Source organism: Brienomyrus brachyistius, chromosome 7 (assembly GCF_023856365.1).
Source record: "Brienomyrus brachyistius isolate T26 chromosome 7, BBRACH_0.4, whole genome shotgun sequence".
NCBI lineage: Eukaryota > Metazoa > Chordata > Actinopteri > Osteoglossiformes > Mormyridae > Brienomyrus > Brienomyrus brachyistius.
In genome coordinates this window covers 27,823,994-27,838,733 of record NC_064539.1, presented here as the reverse complement: position 1 = coordinate 27,838,733, position 14,740 = coordinate 27,823,994, and the positions used below count along the sequence as shown (strand labels likewise).

Here is a 14,740-nt window from a genome sequence, read left to right as displayed (position 1 = left end):
TCAGCAGAATCACAATCTCGCATTTCGGAGCCATATCTGCGAGATCCACGCCGTACTGTACCATTTATTTTATTGGCATTTGTGTGTTTCGGATTACTCTATTGTTAAAACGACACAAAAGTCCCATTTTCTCTATAGTAGCCCACATCTGCTTATTCATTCCGGTTTGATTTATGTCCCAGAGTCTCGTTTTTCTTCGGAAAACATTCGATTTACAGTTACATGACTTGGAAGTTATACAAATGGGAAACATTGCATTCGGTTTCTCAAGTAAATTGTCTTTTTTCTGTTTCGAGAACTGAATGTTGTCCGCAGTATTGCAGCTTTGCAGAATCACAAAGAATCCAATTCCATTACTGATACTAATAATTACGTTTTAAAGTTACTCGGTGTTAATTGTAAGGGGAAACAGTACACACACACACACACACACACACTTTCATATCTCTACGGGGCTGCCAACTCTAACGCATGTGGCGTGACACTCAAGCTAAGAAATCTTACGGAAAATCTATATTATTCCATTATAACCCTAAAATTAGCTACATTTATAGCGCTGGAGTAGTTTGCAAACCCAATAGACTATTTACAAGGTAATAAAACTCTTACATACATGTAAATGCTTGTGCATACTTGTCTAGAACTGAACATCTCACTCCAGCCAGCTGACCAAAGTTGGCAACCTCGTCTCTAAACTCTAACAACGCTAAAATGAAATAATCCTGACACCGCTAACTGTAAAAACGCTTAAAAAGAGCTTTTAACACGTGCCTCTTAGACATAAAAGCTGAAAGGCTACACCAGGGGTCCGCGACTATTTTTCCCCGAGGGCCAAATTCCATTAGCAACACAAAGCCAGAGTTCACTGCGTTTAGGGGGCGGGGGAGGAGGGAGCGATCGCGCCAGTCAGCCAGTTCGTGATCACTGGCTTACAGGTTCGACTGTGCAGCATCCCGCTACACTGGCCTGTCATTCATAGATCTTTAATGCAATCAGATGGTGAAAACAAACTAGATGTTCTAGTGCAAAATACCCACGTGGTATGGTACGTCGAAAATGGGGGGTGGGGACTGGGTGGGGACTGGGAACACCCCCCGCCCCCCCCAAATGTAAGTAATTAATAGTGCGTTCCTTATCCTTTATTATCAATCCATGCGTTGCTGATTGGGTTGTATTACGATGACGTCATTGTCGCAGCACGCCTAAACGAAAACCACGTGGCAGCCATTTTACCAGGGAATGTGTTAGACGAGTGTAACTGTGCACTGTTTTGTGTCTGGCTGTAATTACATCAGAAAGAAAAAACCCAGTCTATGTTTCTTTTGTATACCTTCAGTTTGTAAAACTCAAGGTACAGAAACCAAAGAAGTAATGGAAGGGCGATGGAAAGCTCAGCCAAAAGGCATGAATCCAAAGGACTTGAACAACGATACTGTTAGGTAGTCCTAGCATTTCCTTACAGGCAGGTTAGAGACACACAGATTTACTTTTCTAAATGCAGTAAACATATTTCAAACTGCAGTTTATGTTTTGGGAATGCTATGCTAACTCAAAAATATGACTGCGATTACTGATTGCATCAAAAGCTGTTATCGGGTTTAATACATACCTTTTAATTACCTATTAATATACATGCATACCATTGCCTTCTAAGAAAGGGATATAAAAGTGACATAATTGGTGATGAGATGTAAAAAAAACATTAATGTGTTTCCTAGTGAGTCTCTTCTCTTTTACGTAGAGGTCGTGACATGCAAAAGAGAGGACCACTGTGACTGGGACTAGTGTACTGGACGATACCATCCAGTAAAGTTAAACCTGTATTAATTGCAGACATTGACTTCATATCAAAACTGCGGCCTAAGACTTTACGTAATGAAATTGAGTTTTATATTAAGAAAACGTGAACTAGCATTATGCATTTCTGTTACCTTCTGTCTAAGGCTCTCTGTCATGCATGCAAAGACTATATGTACACAGAATAATATCAATAAGTGAATAATTGTCATAATCATTTATATGCACTTAAAAGCAAATTTTCAGCATGAAGATACTAAGTGAAAAATACCTGCAGCATTAGCAAGACCTCTATCAAACTGGGTTAATTACGTACTGATAGTTAATTAAAAGGTATAACTCAAGGGCATATGTTTGATAAAGCACAACACACTGTAAGAATTGTATTAATTTTATTTCAAGATATTACAGATAAAAACTCACTAGGGAGTACAGGATGTTTTTAACATTTCATCATCAATTATGACACTTCTATACCCCTAATATGGAAGGCACCGGTACATACATACCTTAACTGCTTATGATGTAGTCAATAATCGGCATCATATTTTTGACTGACTTCGCATATTATTCCTGAAAGATAAATTGTAGTTTGAAATATATTTATGTAAAAAAAAAGTACATTTGTGTGGATCTAACCTGCCTGTAAGGAAATGTTCAGGACACAGATCCTACCACTCCTGACAGTATCGTCATTCAAGTTCTTTCGATCGATGGTTTTTAATAAAACTTTGTTATCTTCCTATTAGTTCTTGTTTCTTTGCCTATTTTTACAAAAATATGCGTAGATTTGGATTTTTTCTTATGGTTGTTACTACAGCCAAACACACGATAGTCGATAGTCATGATTGTCTAACACTTTCCCTGGTAATATGGACGCCCCTTCTTTTACGTTTATGCGTACTTTGACAATGATGTCAGCTTAAACAATCCATTGTTTTTACACACTTTTGAATCAAATGGAGTTACCAGCATGTGTTTTAGGCAGTTTTGGCTTAACAGTGAAAATTTCAGATACGCTTCAGGCATCATGGCTGGAAAAATGGGTGATGATGCAAATCTCGGCAACTAGAAAATTGGGCTTGTCATATAATGCATCCCCCTGTATTATTGTTTTTCATAAGCCTTAGGATGAAATGGTGCCACCAGCACATATTTAGGGCTCTTTTGGCTTAGTTATAATCAGCTCTGCAATGAAATACATCCTCCGTTGTAATATATCTCTATGCCTTTTAAATAGCCTCTCAGGGACAAATAAATTTTTTTGAATTGAATTGAGATCCGTCAACGTTTCTCTTAAGATATTAAGATTACATTCTATCTGTGCATGTTTTTTTCTGAATAAAAGGGAATGCATTACTTGACAGTTATAATCGGAAGTTTATGTGACAAAAAATGAAACCTAGTGAGGTGCATGCTGTTCTTGGCAAACATGCAAAAATCATACATAACCGGTCCTGGTAAGGGGATTTTACGTAGGCCTATGTTCCTACGTAGGCCTACTTCCACTTCAGTAAAATATAATTTATAGTCAGCATTTACCTCTGAGTCATTGTGGAATCTTCCAGTATTATAAATCTACTATGTACACATCCAGTCAGAGTGGGTTAAATCTGCTAAATGTTGGCCTGTCTGTGTTACAGATGATAATTTTTATGTTATTACTCATTTATTAGCCAATGTGTTTTCAGTAAATAACGATCCAGCCATTTAGTTATTTTCTTAAAAAACAAAAGCTATTAGTGCTGACACGCTAATGGTTATAGAAGAGTAAATTTATTTGAGAGAAACTTTATCTTTAACTTAGCAATGTCCTTTCCCTGGTTAAGCAGTCTAACATAAGTCTTCGTCACGTCAAGAGCTGGTGTTGGGTGCTTGAAAATTTGATGTTAGATTTTTGTGAACTGAATCCACATAGGCACAGACATTTCCACAATTCCACAATGTATCTGTATAATTCCAAGACAAAATTAACTCCAATGGCAACTTTTAGACACAGAACAGCCTGCTCCCTGACGAATTCTGGTATATCGGTGATGTATGAAACAGGATCAGTTCCTAATCCCAGAATAGGAAGTATGATATTTAGGTCAAGAAATGACCCTTTCAACCTCATCTAGAATGAGCAATACATTTTCATTAAAGCCCTGTTCCCTGGAAACCAGAGTAATGTTGGACTTGCAGAACTCACTGAATACCAAAGGCTTCTGTGTGGCATTGAAGTTTGGTCACTTGGCATGAAGTCATTATTTATTATGCAACCAACAGTAAGTATGATTGCAGCATGTTTTCTTCTTTTTAAAAAATTGTACCTACTACATATTAAATAAACAGCTAAATCATCCAATGTCATTTTGCATGCTTCATTTCACATCGGTTAAATCTTGGAGGCAACATGCAACATACGATTATAACAAACAATGAAAGTATCTTCAGTACTAAGAATTAATCCCACAACCCTGTACTAGACAAGCAGCTGGAAGATGAATAAGCATTAATCAACACAATATAGAGCACAATTCATTAACATATGATTCCTTTACAAAAAAACACACACACACACACACACACACTTGTTAAATTTAGCATTCATTTTTTTATCAGGTGTAACCTGGATTACACAGATAATCAATAGACAAAGAAAGTACAGTTACAAAATCCACATCTCCTTTGTACAAACATTCCTTAGAAGTCATCAAACAGGTCATCTGCCTCAGGATCAACCCGGGCTTTGGCTGCAGCGTTTTCTTCTTCCCGAATAAGAAGTGGATCTTGTTTTGTCTCCTTCCTAGAAACAGTGAACAAACCACAGAGAGAGAGAGAAAGTGGATGAAAGCAGAAGGGTGTGAAGTTCAATCACTCACTGGGCTGAGAATATACACTGCGCTTTCAAATTAAGGTTAAATTCTCCTGTGCCATCCTGGGTTGTTCCCTGCCTTACGCCTGTAGCCCCCGGGATTGGCTTCGGAGCCCCCGCTACCCTGAATAGCTTAAGAGGTTTCACAAAATAAATGGATGGATGGATGAATAGTCATTCTCGTCTCTACTGCAGTGCACACAGCACATACTCACAAGGTACACAGCAGGCCAATATACGAGGAATGAAAAGACGGAGATGCTAAAACGCTTTGTTGGTACATTGTGCACACAGTCACCACCCTCAGGTTTCCAGGAGTCGATTTATAGCAACCAAATATGGTTTTCCCCCTTTTTCAATTTCAATTTAACACTTTAAATTTAAGAAAAGAGAATAAGAAGGGTTCAGAGCTCAAGCTTATCACCAGTGCAATAATTACAACTGAGGATGGAACACTTGTACACTTTTTACATTTGTATCTTATCATATTATGTCGTCTTGTTGATGATGTGCGTTTACTGTTTTTCTGTTTGTATTTATGTGTTTATGGCACCATAGAGGCACACGGGAAAAGATATTTCAATGCACTGTGTACATGGACGTATTGACAATAAAGAACTCTGGAGTCTTGGTACATATACTTTATGATCTTAATCCTCATTTACATGTATTCATCCCAACTGACAAGCACAGTGATTAACTACTCAGGCTGAATATTAACATGAGTCAACTATATTTCAAGTAATGTCAACGAGATTGGGTACAGGAATAAGAAAGCATATTTATTGCTTAGTTTGCCCATAAAATCTGAAATCATGTATCTTATAGCCTGCAAAGGAAGGCCTTACATTCTACTAAATATTTTTATTGAGGGGCAGCAGATGTATGAGGCAATATGTGCTTGTCATGGGAAAATGGCTCAAATACAATATCCTGCTATTATACAGAACACACTATGTTTACAAGTGACTAAATGCCATGTACAGATGTAATTCAGGGCAGACACACTCAGCAGCATCAGTGCAGATATGCAAGTTCATTTGTAGCGGCATATGAGCATTGCTCCAGATCCTAAAGAATATGCAGTCTGAATGGAAATATATCGGAACTATTTGATGATACTTATTTGGTTGCAGGATTTGTTTCTGGCCTACAGGCCAAAATACAATCATCTCATTCGGCTACAGGCGTCTGCAGCTAAATGATTCCAGGCCAACTCTTAAATGCTGAATCAGTTCCATCTGCAAAGATGATGATTCGGGGGTAACGCTATCATTTGCGAACATTAGAGAGGATTCTTCCAAACCTTTTGAGCAGTGATATGACTCTGCTTTAAACGAACAAAGTTGCTTTATAGACTGACCGTGGATTAAATCAGCAGTATTGAGGAAGAAGAGGTCACCAGTATTTTTATGACATGATTTTAAAAACGTCATGCATGCTTCTAGTATTTCAAGAGTTAATAACTTTCAAATTTGCACAGGTTTGACGAGAAGACGTTTCTCAAGGTTTATGGGCTCATACATGTGTGGTAAATGCATGAATGCAAATGAGGGACCTCATTTGTCCCCATAGTGACCTCTGTTTCTTTGAGAATGAAGGGGTCAAGCACCAGGTGCCTTGTGAAGTGGTAAAACCTGACCAGGAGGCTTATTAATCAACAATTGATTATTAACCTAATCAACATTACCGGGACACACGTCAATGTGACCCTTTAAAGGACTTCAAAAGGGGCTTTCGCATTCCAAAAACAGTTGGAAAATGTCAAACTGTTAAAACGAGCATATGGCTAGTATTAGAGGGTACAAATCGATAGCTACGTAAGCCCCACTATGTAGTATGAATGATATATTGTTTAACAACCTCTTCAATGTACAGTTCAGTGGCAGTTACGAAAACTACAAATAGGAGGTTCCGAAGTTTAATGATGGAAGTGATGGAACTTTCCTTTTTGGTAATAAATGGTTCCTAGGATCTACACCATGACCAGCAGTTCGTTCCTATAATTACTTTACTGTGGAGGCATTTGGCAAGATTTGTCTTCTTTATTTCAATTTGCATTTGAGATTTAGTAATTCTGCACATCGTGAGAGGAGTTTATAGTATGTAGGTAAACCTTTCATACACTCCCTGAAAAGCTTTTCTGTAAACCAAACAATGTATTTCAGGAAGCACTTTTAGCGCAACTGCTCACCATTAACCGAGTAGGGAAATAAAATATATAACGGTTGAGCGTTTTAACTGGAAAGTACTGAAGTATCTTGAAGTACTATCTTTAAGTCAACATGTCAAATACACAATTCACATTCACGCAGCTATAATGATTCTGCTTACAGAGCCACACAGAACGTAAATACACACAAACATAGCCTGTGCTTATTTGGTGGGAAATATACTCAAAACTCAAAAACATGCTGTACTTGAACTATACAAACAAAGATTGCAGAGTCTGTGCTATTTTCCTATACATACTGTAGATGCTACAGACTCTCAAGCGAGAGCTACAGCAAAGGCAGAAGTGTGCTGTCCTGCTCAGAAGGCAAGACCCCATCCCTGACTGATCTCGCTCTGACACCGGAGAGGAGCGTGCAGGGATTAGATACAGCCACTGAAAAGGCGAACAAACTCCACTAGCAGCTTTGTTAGTACTTTAAATCGAGTTGCATCAAATATATAGTAGTAATGGGGCAGTATGATCGCTCTCACCTTCTGGTTTTGGGGTTCGAATTCTGCCTCAGCTCTCTGTGGTGCTTTTTGTGCCTGTGTCGATTGGGCTTCCTCCCACAGCTCAAAGCCATGCAGCTAGGTTAACTGGCATCTCTAAATTGCCCGTAGAGTATGTATGCGCATATGTGCCCTACAGTTCACCGGCATCTCCTCCAGGGTGTGCCCCTCCCTCATGCCCTATGCTGCCTGGCATAGGCTCCGGTACCCCCTGCAACAATTAACAGGATAGGCTGCTGGAATATCAGTGGATTTTAACATTACATATCCTGAAAGTCTGCAAAGCAAAACGAGAAGAAGATTGAAAAGATTCCATATCTACATACACAATAAAGAAACTACCATTGTTGATACAGGGTCAGTGATTGCAGGTATGGGAGAGATGGTTTACTCCTCAACAGAAGCAGTCTGCATAGACACAGAGAGTGGGCTGTTATGTTGATGACTGATGGTGGCTGATTGAGCCCGAGGGCTGCCTTGTCTATCTCACTATGACAGCAATTCACTGGCTGCTGTCCCAAGATGCACTGGGGAGACACGGAAGACAGTAACAGCCTATGGCCCCAATAAGACTGATTATTCCCTATCAAATTTTTCCATGCACAACCTTTCCAGATGGTTTTGCTAAATAAATGTTATTAAATATGTACAGTATAATCTTTTACAAATATACTTAAGCACATTATTTCAGAGGTACAGCAAACAGTTTAGGCAACTGTAATACAAAAACTGGATTTCCCCCCATATTTCCAGATAATCTTCCATAATTTGTAGTACAATCAAGAACACAAAATGAAAAATTATATAAATGATATTTCCAAACAGGAATGTTTGACTACTTTTGTTATGTCAGCTAGTGTTTCATGGTCCTTCCCTAAACAGCTTGACACCTCAACTTCTTTTTCAATTAATAATTCCTAAAAGAAATAAAAATAAAAAAAAGATCATGTGGTGTTTTAGAAGCAAAGTCAGTACTCTTTGTCATATGACTAATTAATTGAACAAACCAAAGCTGAAAAGATGAATGCAAGATTGTCCATTGCGCTCCGAATTCCTTCTGACCTGAGGGAGAAATGATAAATGCCTCTGTTCTCTACACACAATTAGGGCAAAAATTTTGGAATATTTTTTTTTCTCCAACCACATGAGTTTTGGTTTTGAAGGCATCACGGGCATGTAAAATGCTAGATTTTCTCCCCTCCACATCAGATGGATCGGAGAGCACATTTCATCCATTTGTTACATGTCGAAATACCGAGCGAGAGCCTCGGACGGGAACATTCTAGTAAGACAGCCCAGCATTTAACACTTTGCTTCCAACTCGCCTGTGCCAAAGTCAATCAGACAGTTTGGCTCATAGCAGTGATTCTGCAGCCAGGGTGGACTCGTCATTAGTGGAGAAAATGAAAGGTTTGGCGTCTGCGGGACTGTGAAACCTGGGAGGAGACTGCATCATTATTTGTTGTGTTGGCAGCGCACAGTCCACTTTAGGGCGAAACTCGACTAAATTCACCTTCACTGCAAAGGTCCTATGAACAAAGCTATCGCAGTTGCTACTGTCACCATCATCTGCATCACTTTCTGTCACTGCAAATAATGCTATTTTATACAGATCAGTCAAGGATTATTTATACCAGTAGGAATGTTATTGTAATAATACTTCAGGGTAGTGGAGCATAAACACTCTTAGGACTTGAACCTTTCATACTGTACAAGTGGCTACGCCAGTGGATACCTGTTAATATAATAATGCCCACTAGAGTCAAGCCTGAGGCGCACTGCCAGGCTTTATGCCGAAGCCAGCATGTATACCTGGGCTAAGCATATGGAGGTAAGGAAAAAATCTGAGAAGCTGGGGCAGCCTGACAGGAGAGTGAGGTGGGATGTGTGAAAACTGGAGAAAAGGCACAAATAGATAACGGAATTCTGACAGGAAACAGCGATTTTGCTTGATTTTATTGCACCATGCCAGTGCTAGGCTAACATGCTTGCTATGCGTTCAGACAGCTGTCGTCTGCAGAGTAGCTCATATAAAGCGTTACTCTCATGCATGCCATATCCACCTCAGTGACAACTGTCCTGCAAAATCATAGTCACAAGCAAAAGTGAATCTCATTGCTGAATACAATCTTTCTGATATCACCAGCAACACAAAACTACATATGGCACCTGTATGTGTTTCATGAAACGCTGCTAAAGATGCTGAGCGCATGAGAAATTGAAATGGTGGAAGGTCGTTTAAGTTATGATGGAAAAACGAACAAAAAAATGGCTGCAATGTGGCTGATGCGAGAGCCAGTATCAAATAATAACAGAAATGAAGTGAAATTTATGCCATTTGCCATATACTCTTCTTGTGGCAGGACCAACAAAGCACAGCAACCTGTGTTTGTGAGATTTTTTAATTTGTTTTTGATAGGAGGGTTTTTTTACGAAAGAGCTGCTGCATCTGCTCCCCCATGCATGAGAGAACAACTGTCGGAATAATTTTTAATGAACCGAGGCAGGTCCATTAAAAAATGCCACGGACAAGGCTAAAGTCATGCCAGTTGTCGACGATGGCGCTCTGCCCAATGATAGTAAACTATGCAGGTACGATAAACAAACAACGACAACTAGAGTAATCAAATCAAATGAAGCTGATGCCCTGGGTGTTTGCCTTGCATTTCTGCTGGAATTTGGCTCGCTGGGAAAGAATGGGGGGCCCCAATTTATAGGACAGAGGACATGGAAAATTGCCAGATTTCTCAAGCAAGCGCAGGTTTCTTGCTAATCTGATGGATGTCACTAAGACAGGTATGTGCCAAAATGATGAAACTGAATTCTCACGTTAGAAGATATTCAACAGTGGAACGCTACAGGAAGCTGGTTAAAACTACCAGCTATTGAGATACTGTGCTTGTTAGTCCTGATGGACAATAATCTGTTCTCTGGTGCGTGGATAACAAATAAAATAGCAGATTAAACAGAGGTTTCCTGGACGGTAAATTAGGTTTTTTTTTTTTTGGTGGGGGGGGGGGGGGGGGGGAGTGACCCCAAAGTACAGGCTGCTATATATCTGCAGGTCAAAGAATCTAATGGCCAACTATTTTCAATACAAAACATGAAATATAACAGTAAGGGACAATCAACAGGAATGGCTCAGAAGTTAAATATCTGAATTTCATATGAAATAACTGATGCTATGTGGGGAAGAAGGTAACATAAGACAAGATGTAACCTGCCGTGGTTAGATCTCAGAATATGTTCTCCATTCACTAATGTGACTCTGAAATTGCTTTAGGGTACACACATGTTTTAAAGCTGATTTTGGCTGATTACGCTACACTAAGCTGATTTTGGAAATGTGAAATAAATAAATAAGACATTACTGCATACTCCAAAAGAAGCAATTACAGATGAACATAAAGGATTTATAGAATGGCTATTTATGCTTTTTTATCTCGAGGTTTTCATGCTCATCTGGCATTAATAAGTCCTTCCTCTACAAAACCATTTAAAAAGCTCTTCAAAAAGGTAGGTGCGTTTCGGCCTGTCACTGGTTTCACAAGTTCTCAATGGGGGGGGGGGTTTCGTTTTCATTTCACATGGTCCGTGTGGGTATAAATGTCCAATTAAGGCCAATATTCCTCAGCTTGTAATTCAGAAAAAGTGCTTTGTTGCTTTGCAGGGACTGAAGGGGAAAATGCTCCCAGGCCTTTGGAACAGAAACAGCATCACCTGTTCCGCATTAGCCCCCCCCCCACTCCGCACCCCAGCCTCATTCAGGCACTGTCAGTTTGATGCCCGCAGTTTTCAAAACTGCACCTCGACCCCTTGAAAGCTTGCCTTCTTATCGATTAATTTTGGGCTGGAAAAGGCGTAAGTTAAACCCCCGCCATCTATCACTGCTAACTGTATGACGTTTCTCATGTGAAAAGTAAGCAGGCTGCTGCATGGTAGGCCTGTCGAGGGGTGAGGTGAACGACACCGTGGCACATGCTGAACGCTGGATTAGCTCCCACAGGAATGTGCTAATGTTTGTTAGCGAGCTACATCTCCATTGTGGATGTGGCACACAGAGGAGCAGGATGGCACTGCAATAGTGTCCTGTTAGAAGTAACAACACATAGCACAAATTTGGCAGTGGGAAAAAGACGTTTAATTACATTTAGCAGATGCTTCTATCCAAAGCAAAATACAATTGAGAAAGCAAGGTCAGACAGTCCTTGGAGTACTTGGGGTTAAGGGGCTGGCTCAAGGGCCCAACGGTGAAATCACTCTACTTACGGGATTTGAACCAGAGACCTTCTGATCAAAGGAACAGAGTTCTAACCCACAGAACCACAGACCTCCCTCCTGTGATGAACAGTTTTATTTGATGGACATCAGATAACGTATATACACCCTGGTTTAAGTCCGTAATATAAAGAAATCTGGAAGCTCATGTGAACTAGCTATGAAATACCACTCGCATATTTAGCGACAGATTTCGCAGAAGGCGATTGAATCAGCAATATTTGAGGCTCATGACGACTTAGCAACCTTGTCCTACATCAATGAGTTCCCCAGAAACCTTAGTGACGTTTCTTGTACTGCGGGGGTCTCCTAACAAACTCCGGAGCCCACCTGCCAGGTTTCACACTATAGTAAAGGGTAAAAGACAATAATTCCACAGTAAGCCCTATTCTTAATTCTGAAAGCTTAACTGGAGACATGTATCACTGTCAGCACAATGCTTACTTAATGGGCTGTAGTTCTATTTAAAAAAAAACAAGGCAGAGTCATTTATCAAAATTTGGCAACATTTCCTATTTTGTTAGTCCACAGGGAATGAAATACCTGTACTGTACGTAACATAGTATTATCTGATATGTACGTAACATATTAGTATCTAAGTCCAAATACAAATTGCATTTGTATTTGCGCAATTTTCAGATGGAGAGAAAAGCACTACATGAAGTACAACGCGATATGGTCATAGTGAGAAACACTACTACACGCAAAAACGGTGAACGATAGTGCCAAGTGAATCTAAACGATTTGCACATCCATGCATTGCACAGGTCAAAGTCTTAGATTTTAAAAATCAGAAACATATTTGACAAACACCATATAAAAATATTAACCTTTTTTTCTTTACTTATATTTGCTTCATGTAGACTAATCGGTAGCCATGTTGCCTTTATTGCCCCTCCGTAGACCGTAATCCATTGTATTTGTGCTGTGCTCAGGTCCGGCCACTTGACGGACGGCTGTGACTCACTAATCCCGACTCTCGGCAATCGACAAGATAGCGAGTTCAGGACATTTGGTTGGAGTGGTCACCAGGTAATTCTCCTGAAACTTATAAGACCCATAGGAGATGTTTATAATATAGTTAATTAACGCATCATTATTATTTATTTTGAATGCAAATAATTACATTACACACCACTAGTAGCAATGATTTACTATGCAATTCATTTCATTCAGCTTAAGTTAAGCTTTGCCGACGTATTCCCCTAACCCTATTTTTCCCCATTGGATATTGCGTTTTCGTATGCGATTTTTGTGAATCCAAGGTGTTTTAGGAACACATTAGGTTGCATGGTAGCAGGACTGACTGTATGTATGCAGATGTCTCCAGATGCATGGACACATATGCTAGCTGGCAGAGAATGCCTCGTGTTGGTTTATAATGTATTGTAGGGGAAAGCACACTTATGATTTGATTTGTACTGCATGGTCTTTCTTCTTTGCCATCTGGAAGCTATTTAGGAGCATTACAGTTACACAAATACAGGGATAGTGAGGTCTGCATTCCCAGTGATACTGACAGAAAGTGAGATGTACTGCTGCTTGCTGTATTTTACTGAGTCAGTACAATCACATGTGTGTCAGGAGCACTGCTTCAAGTTCTTCAGCAATATCCAAAAAAATAAAAAATTAGGAGGAGTCCCTACAGGCTTGGCCAGACACATTTTTTAGTCATTTCCCTCAGATTACAATACTTTCCATGCCTTTTCTGCTTGGGACAGTGACTAAGAAAACAGTTATCCTCAGAGAGTGAGTTTTTTTTTTAGTTCTTCAGCAGCTGCATGTGGCCAGCCTGCCAAACTCACAAAGGATAAGTTTCATGTAGCATAGGTAGGAGAAGTACATATCAGAAAAGGTTACTATGCACTCAGGTCTGTGTGTGTATATATATACACACACACACACACACACACACACATATATATACATATGTACACATATTTTTTATTAATTTTGTTTTCTTCATTTACAGCCATGGAAAAAATTAAGAGACCACTCTATATTTTTTAACAAATCCGCATTTTTAAATCCTGGTTTAATCCTGGCTGAAGGTGACGCTGAGCAGCAGGTTTCTTTCAGGTTAAAAATTTCTAAGACAGCAGTGCACAAGATCAAGGTGAAGCAGGAGACACTGGGAGTGACCAGATACCAGCCAGGTAAAGGGCAGAAGTAACTTTCTAATGCCAGAGACGACCGTTAACTTATCTGACAGTTTCTCACGAATTGTAGGATGACATCAAGTGACCTTCAGAAGGGAAACATTAAGTGCAGGTGTGAAGTGCACTGCTAGGACAGTTTGTATCAGGCTCCTGGAAGCAGGACTGAAGTCCCATAAAGCAAGGAAGGAGCCCTTCATTAATGCGAAACAGGGAAGAGCCAGGCTGGAGTTTACAGAAAAATATATGTTATTCACAGATGCACACCCGTAAATTGAGAAATGAGTGAAACAAAAAATTGTGCTGTAGTCTCAGTTTTTCCCTTGGCTGTATATAAAGTGTGTGTGTCTATTTTTTTTATATTACATTGTGGGGGACCAAATGTCCCCCAAAATGTCATAAAAATCTGTGAATTCAATCAAAAAACTAAAAACGCCAAAAGTCTTGTATTCAGTTTGGTTACTTATGGTTAAGGTTAGGGCTGGGTAGGGGTTAAGGCCGTCTAGTTGGGATTACAGTTTTCCCTTTAGAAACGAATGGAGAGTCCCCACAAAGATATAACTACAAACCTGTGTGTGTGTCTGTGTGTATATATATATATATATATATGTATATATGACACAACAGGGTACCATAAATCTCACGTATAGGTTGTTAAGAAAGGTTTCCTTTGTACATTAAGTCATATGATAAATTCGTACCAACTACTAAATGTAAAGTTCATAAATATGACTACCAGAAAAGAACAAGAAGTCAAAACTTATAAAATATTCTATTTTTTGAGAAGAAAAAATGATAGAATGTTATTGCTATTTATAAAGACATAACTCTGACCAGTGGTTAAATCAAATCATATATTATCTTTAGAGTGATAAATTCTGCGATTATCATTATTTATTATTTCAGGTTGGAAGGAAATTTAAATAAA

The 14,740-nt window shown here is 39.3% G+C and overlaps 1 protein-coding gene across 2 annotated transcripts in view; it reads right to left on the bottom strand.

Annotated features, from left to right (window-relative positions):
• Positions 1–2,172: 2,172 nt before the first annotated feature.
• Positions 2,173–14,740, bottom strand: part of xrcc4 (X-ray repair complementing defective repair in Chinese hamster cells 4) — a 68,052-nt gene continuing 55,484 nt past the window's right edge. For both annotated transcript variants that reach the window (XM_049019274.1, XM_049019273.1), the window contains one exon: positions 2,173–4,585. In XM_049019274.1, coding sequence (XP_048875231.1) covers positions 4,483–4,585 — 103 coding nt within the window. In that variant the 3' untranslated portion in view covers positions 2,173–4,482. The remainder of the gene's footprint in view (positions 4,586–14,740) is intronic.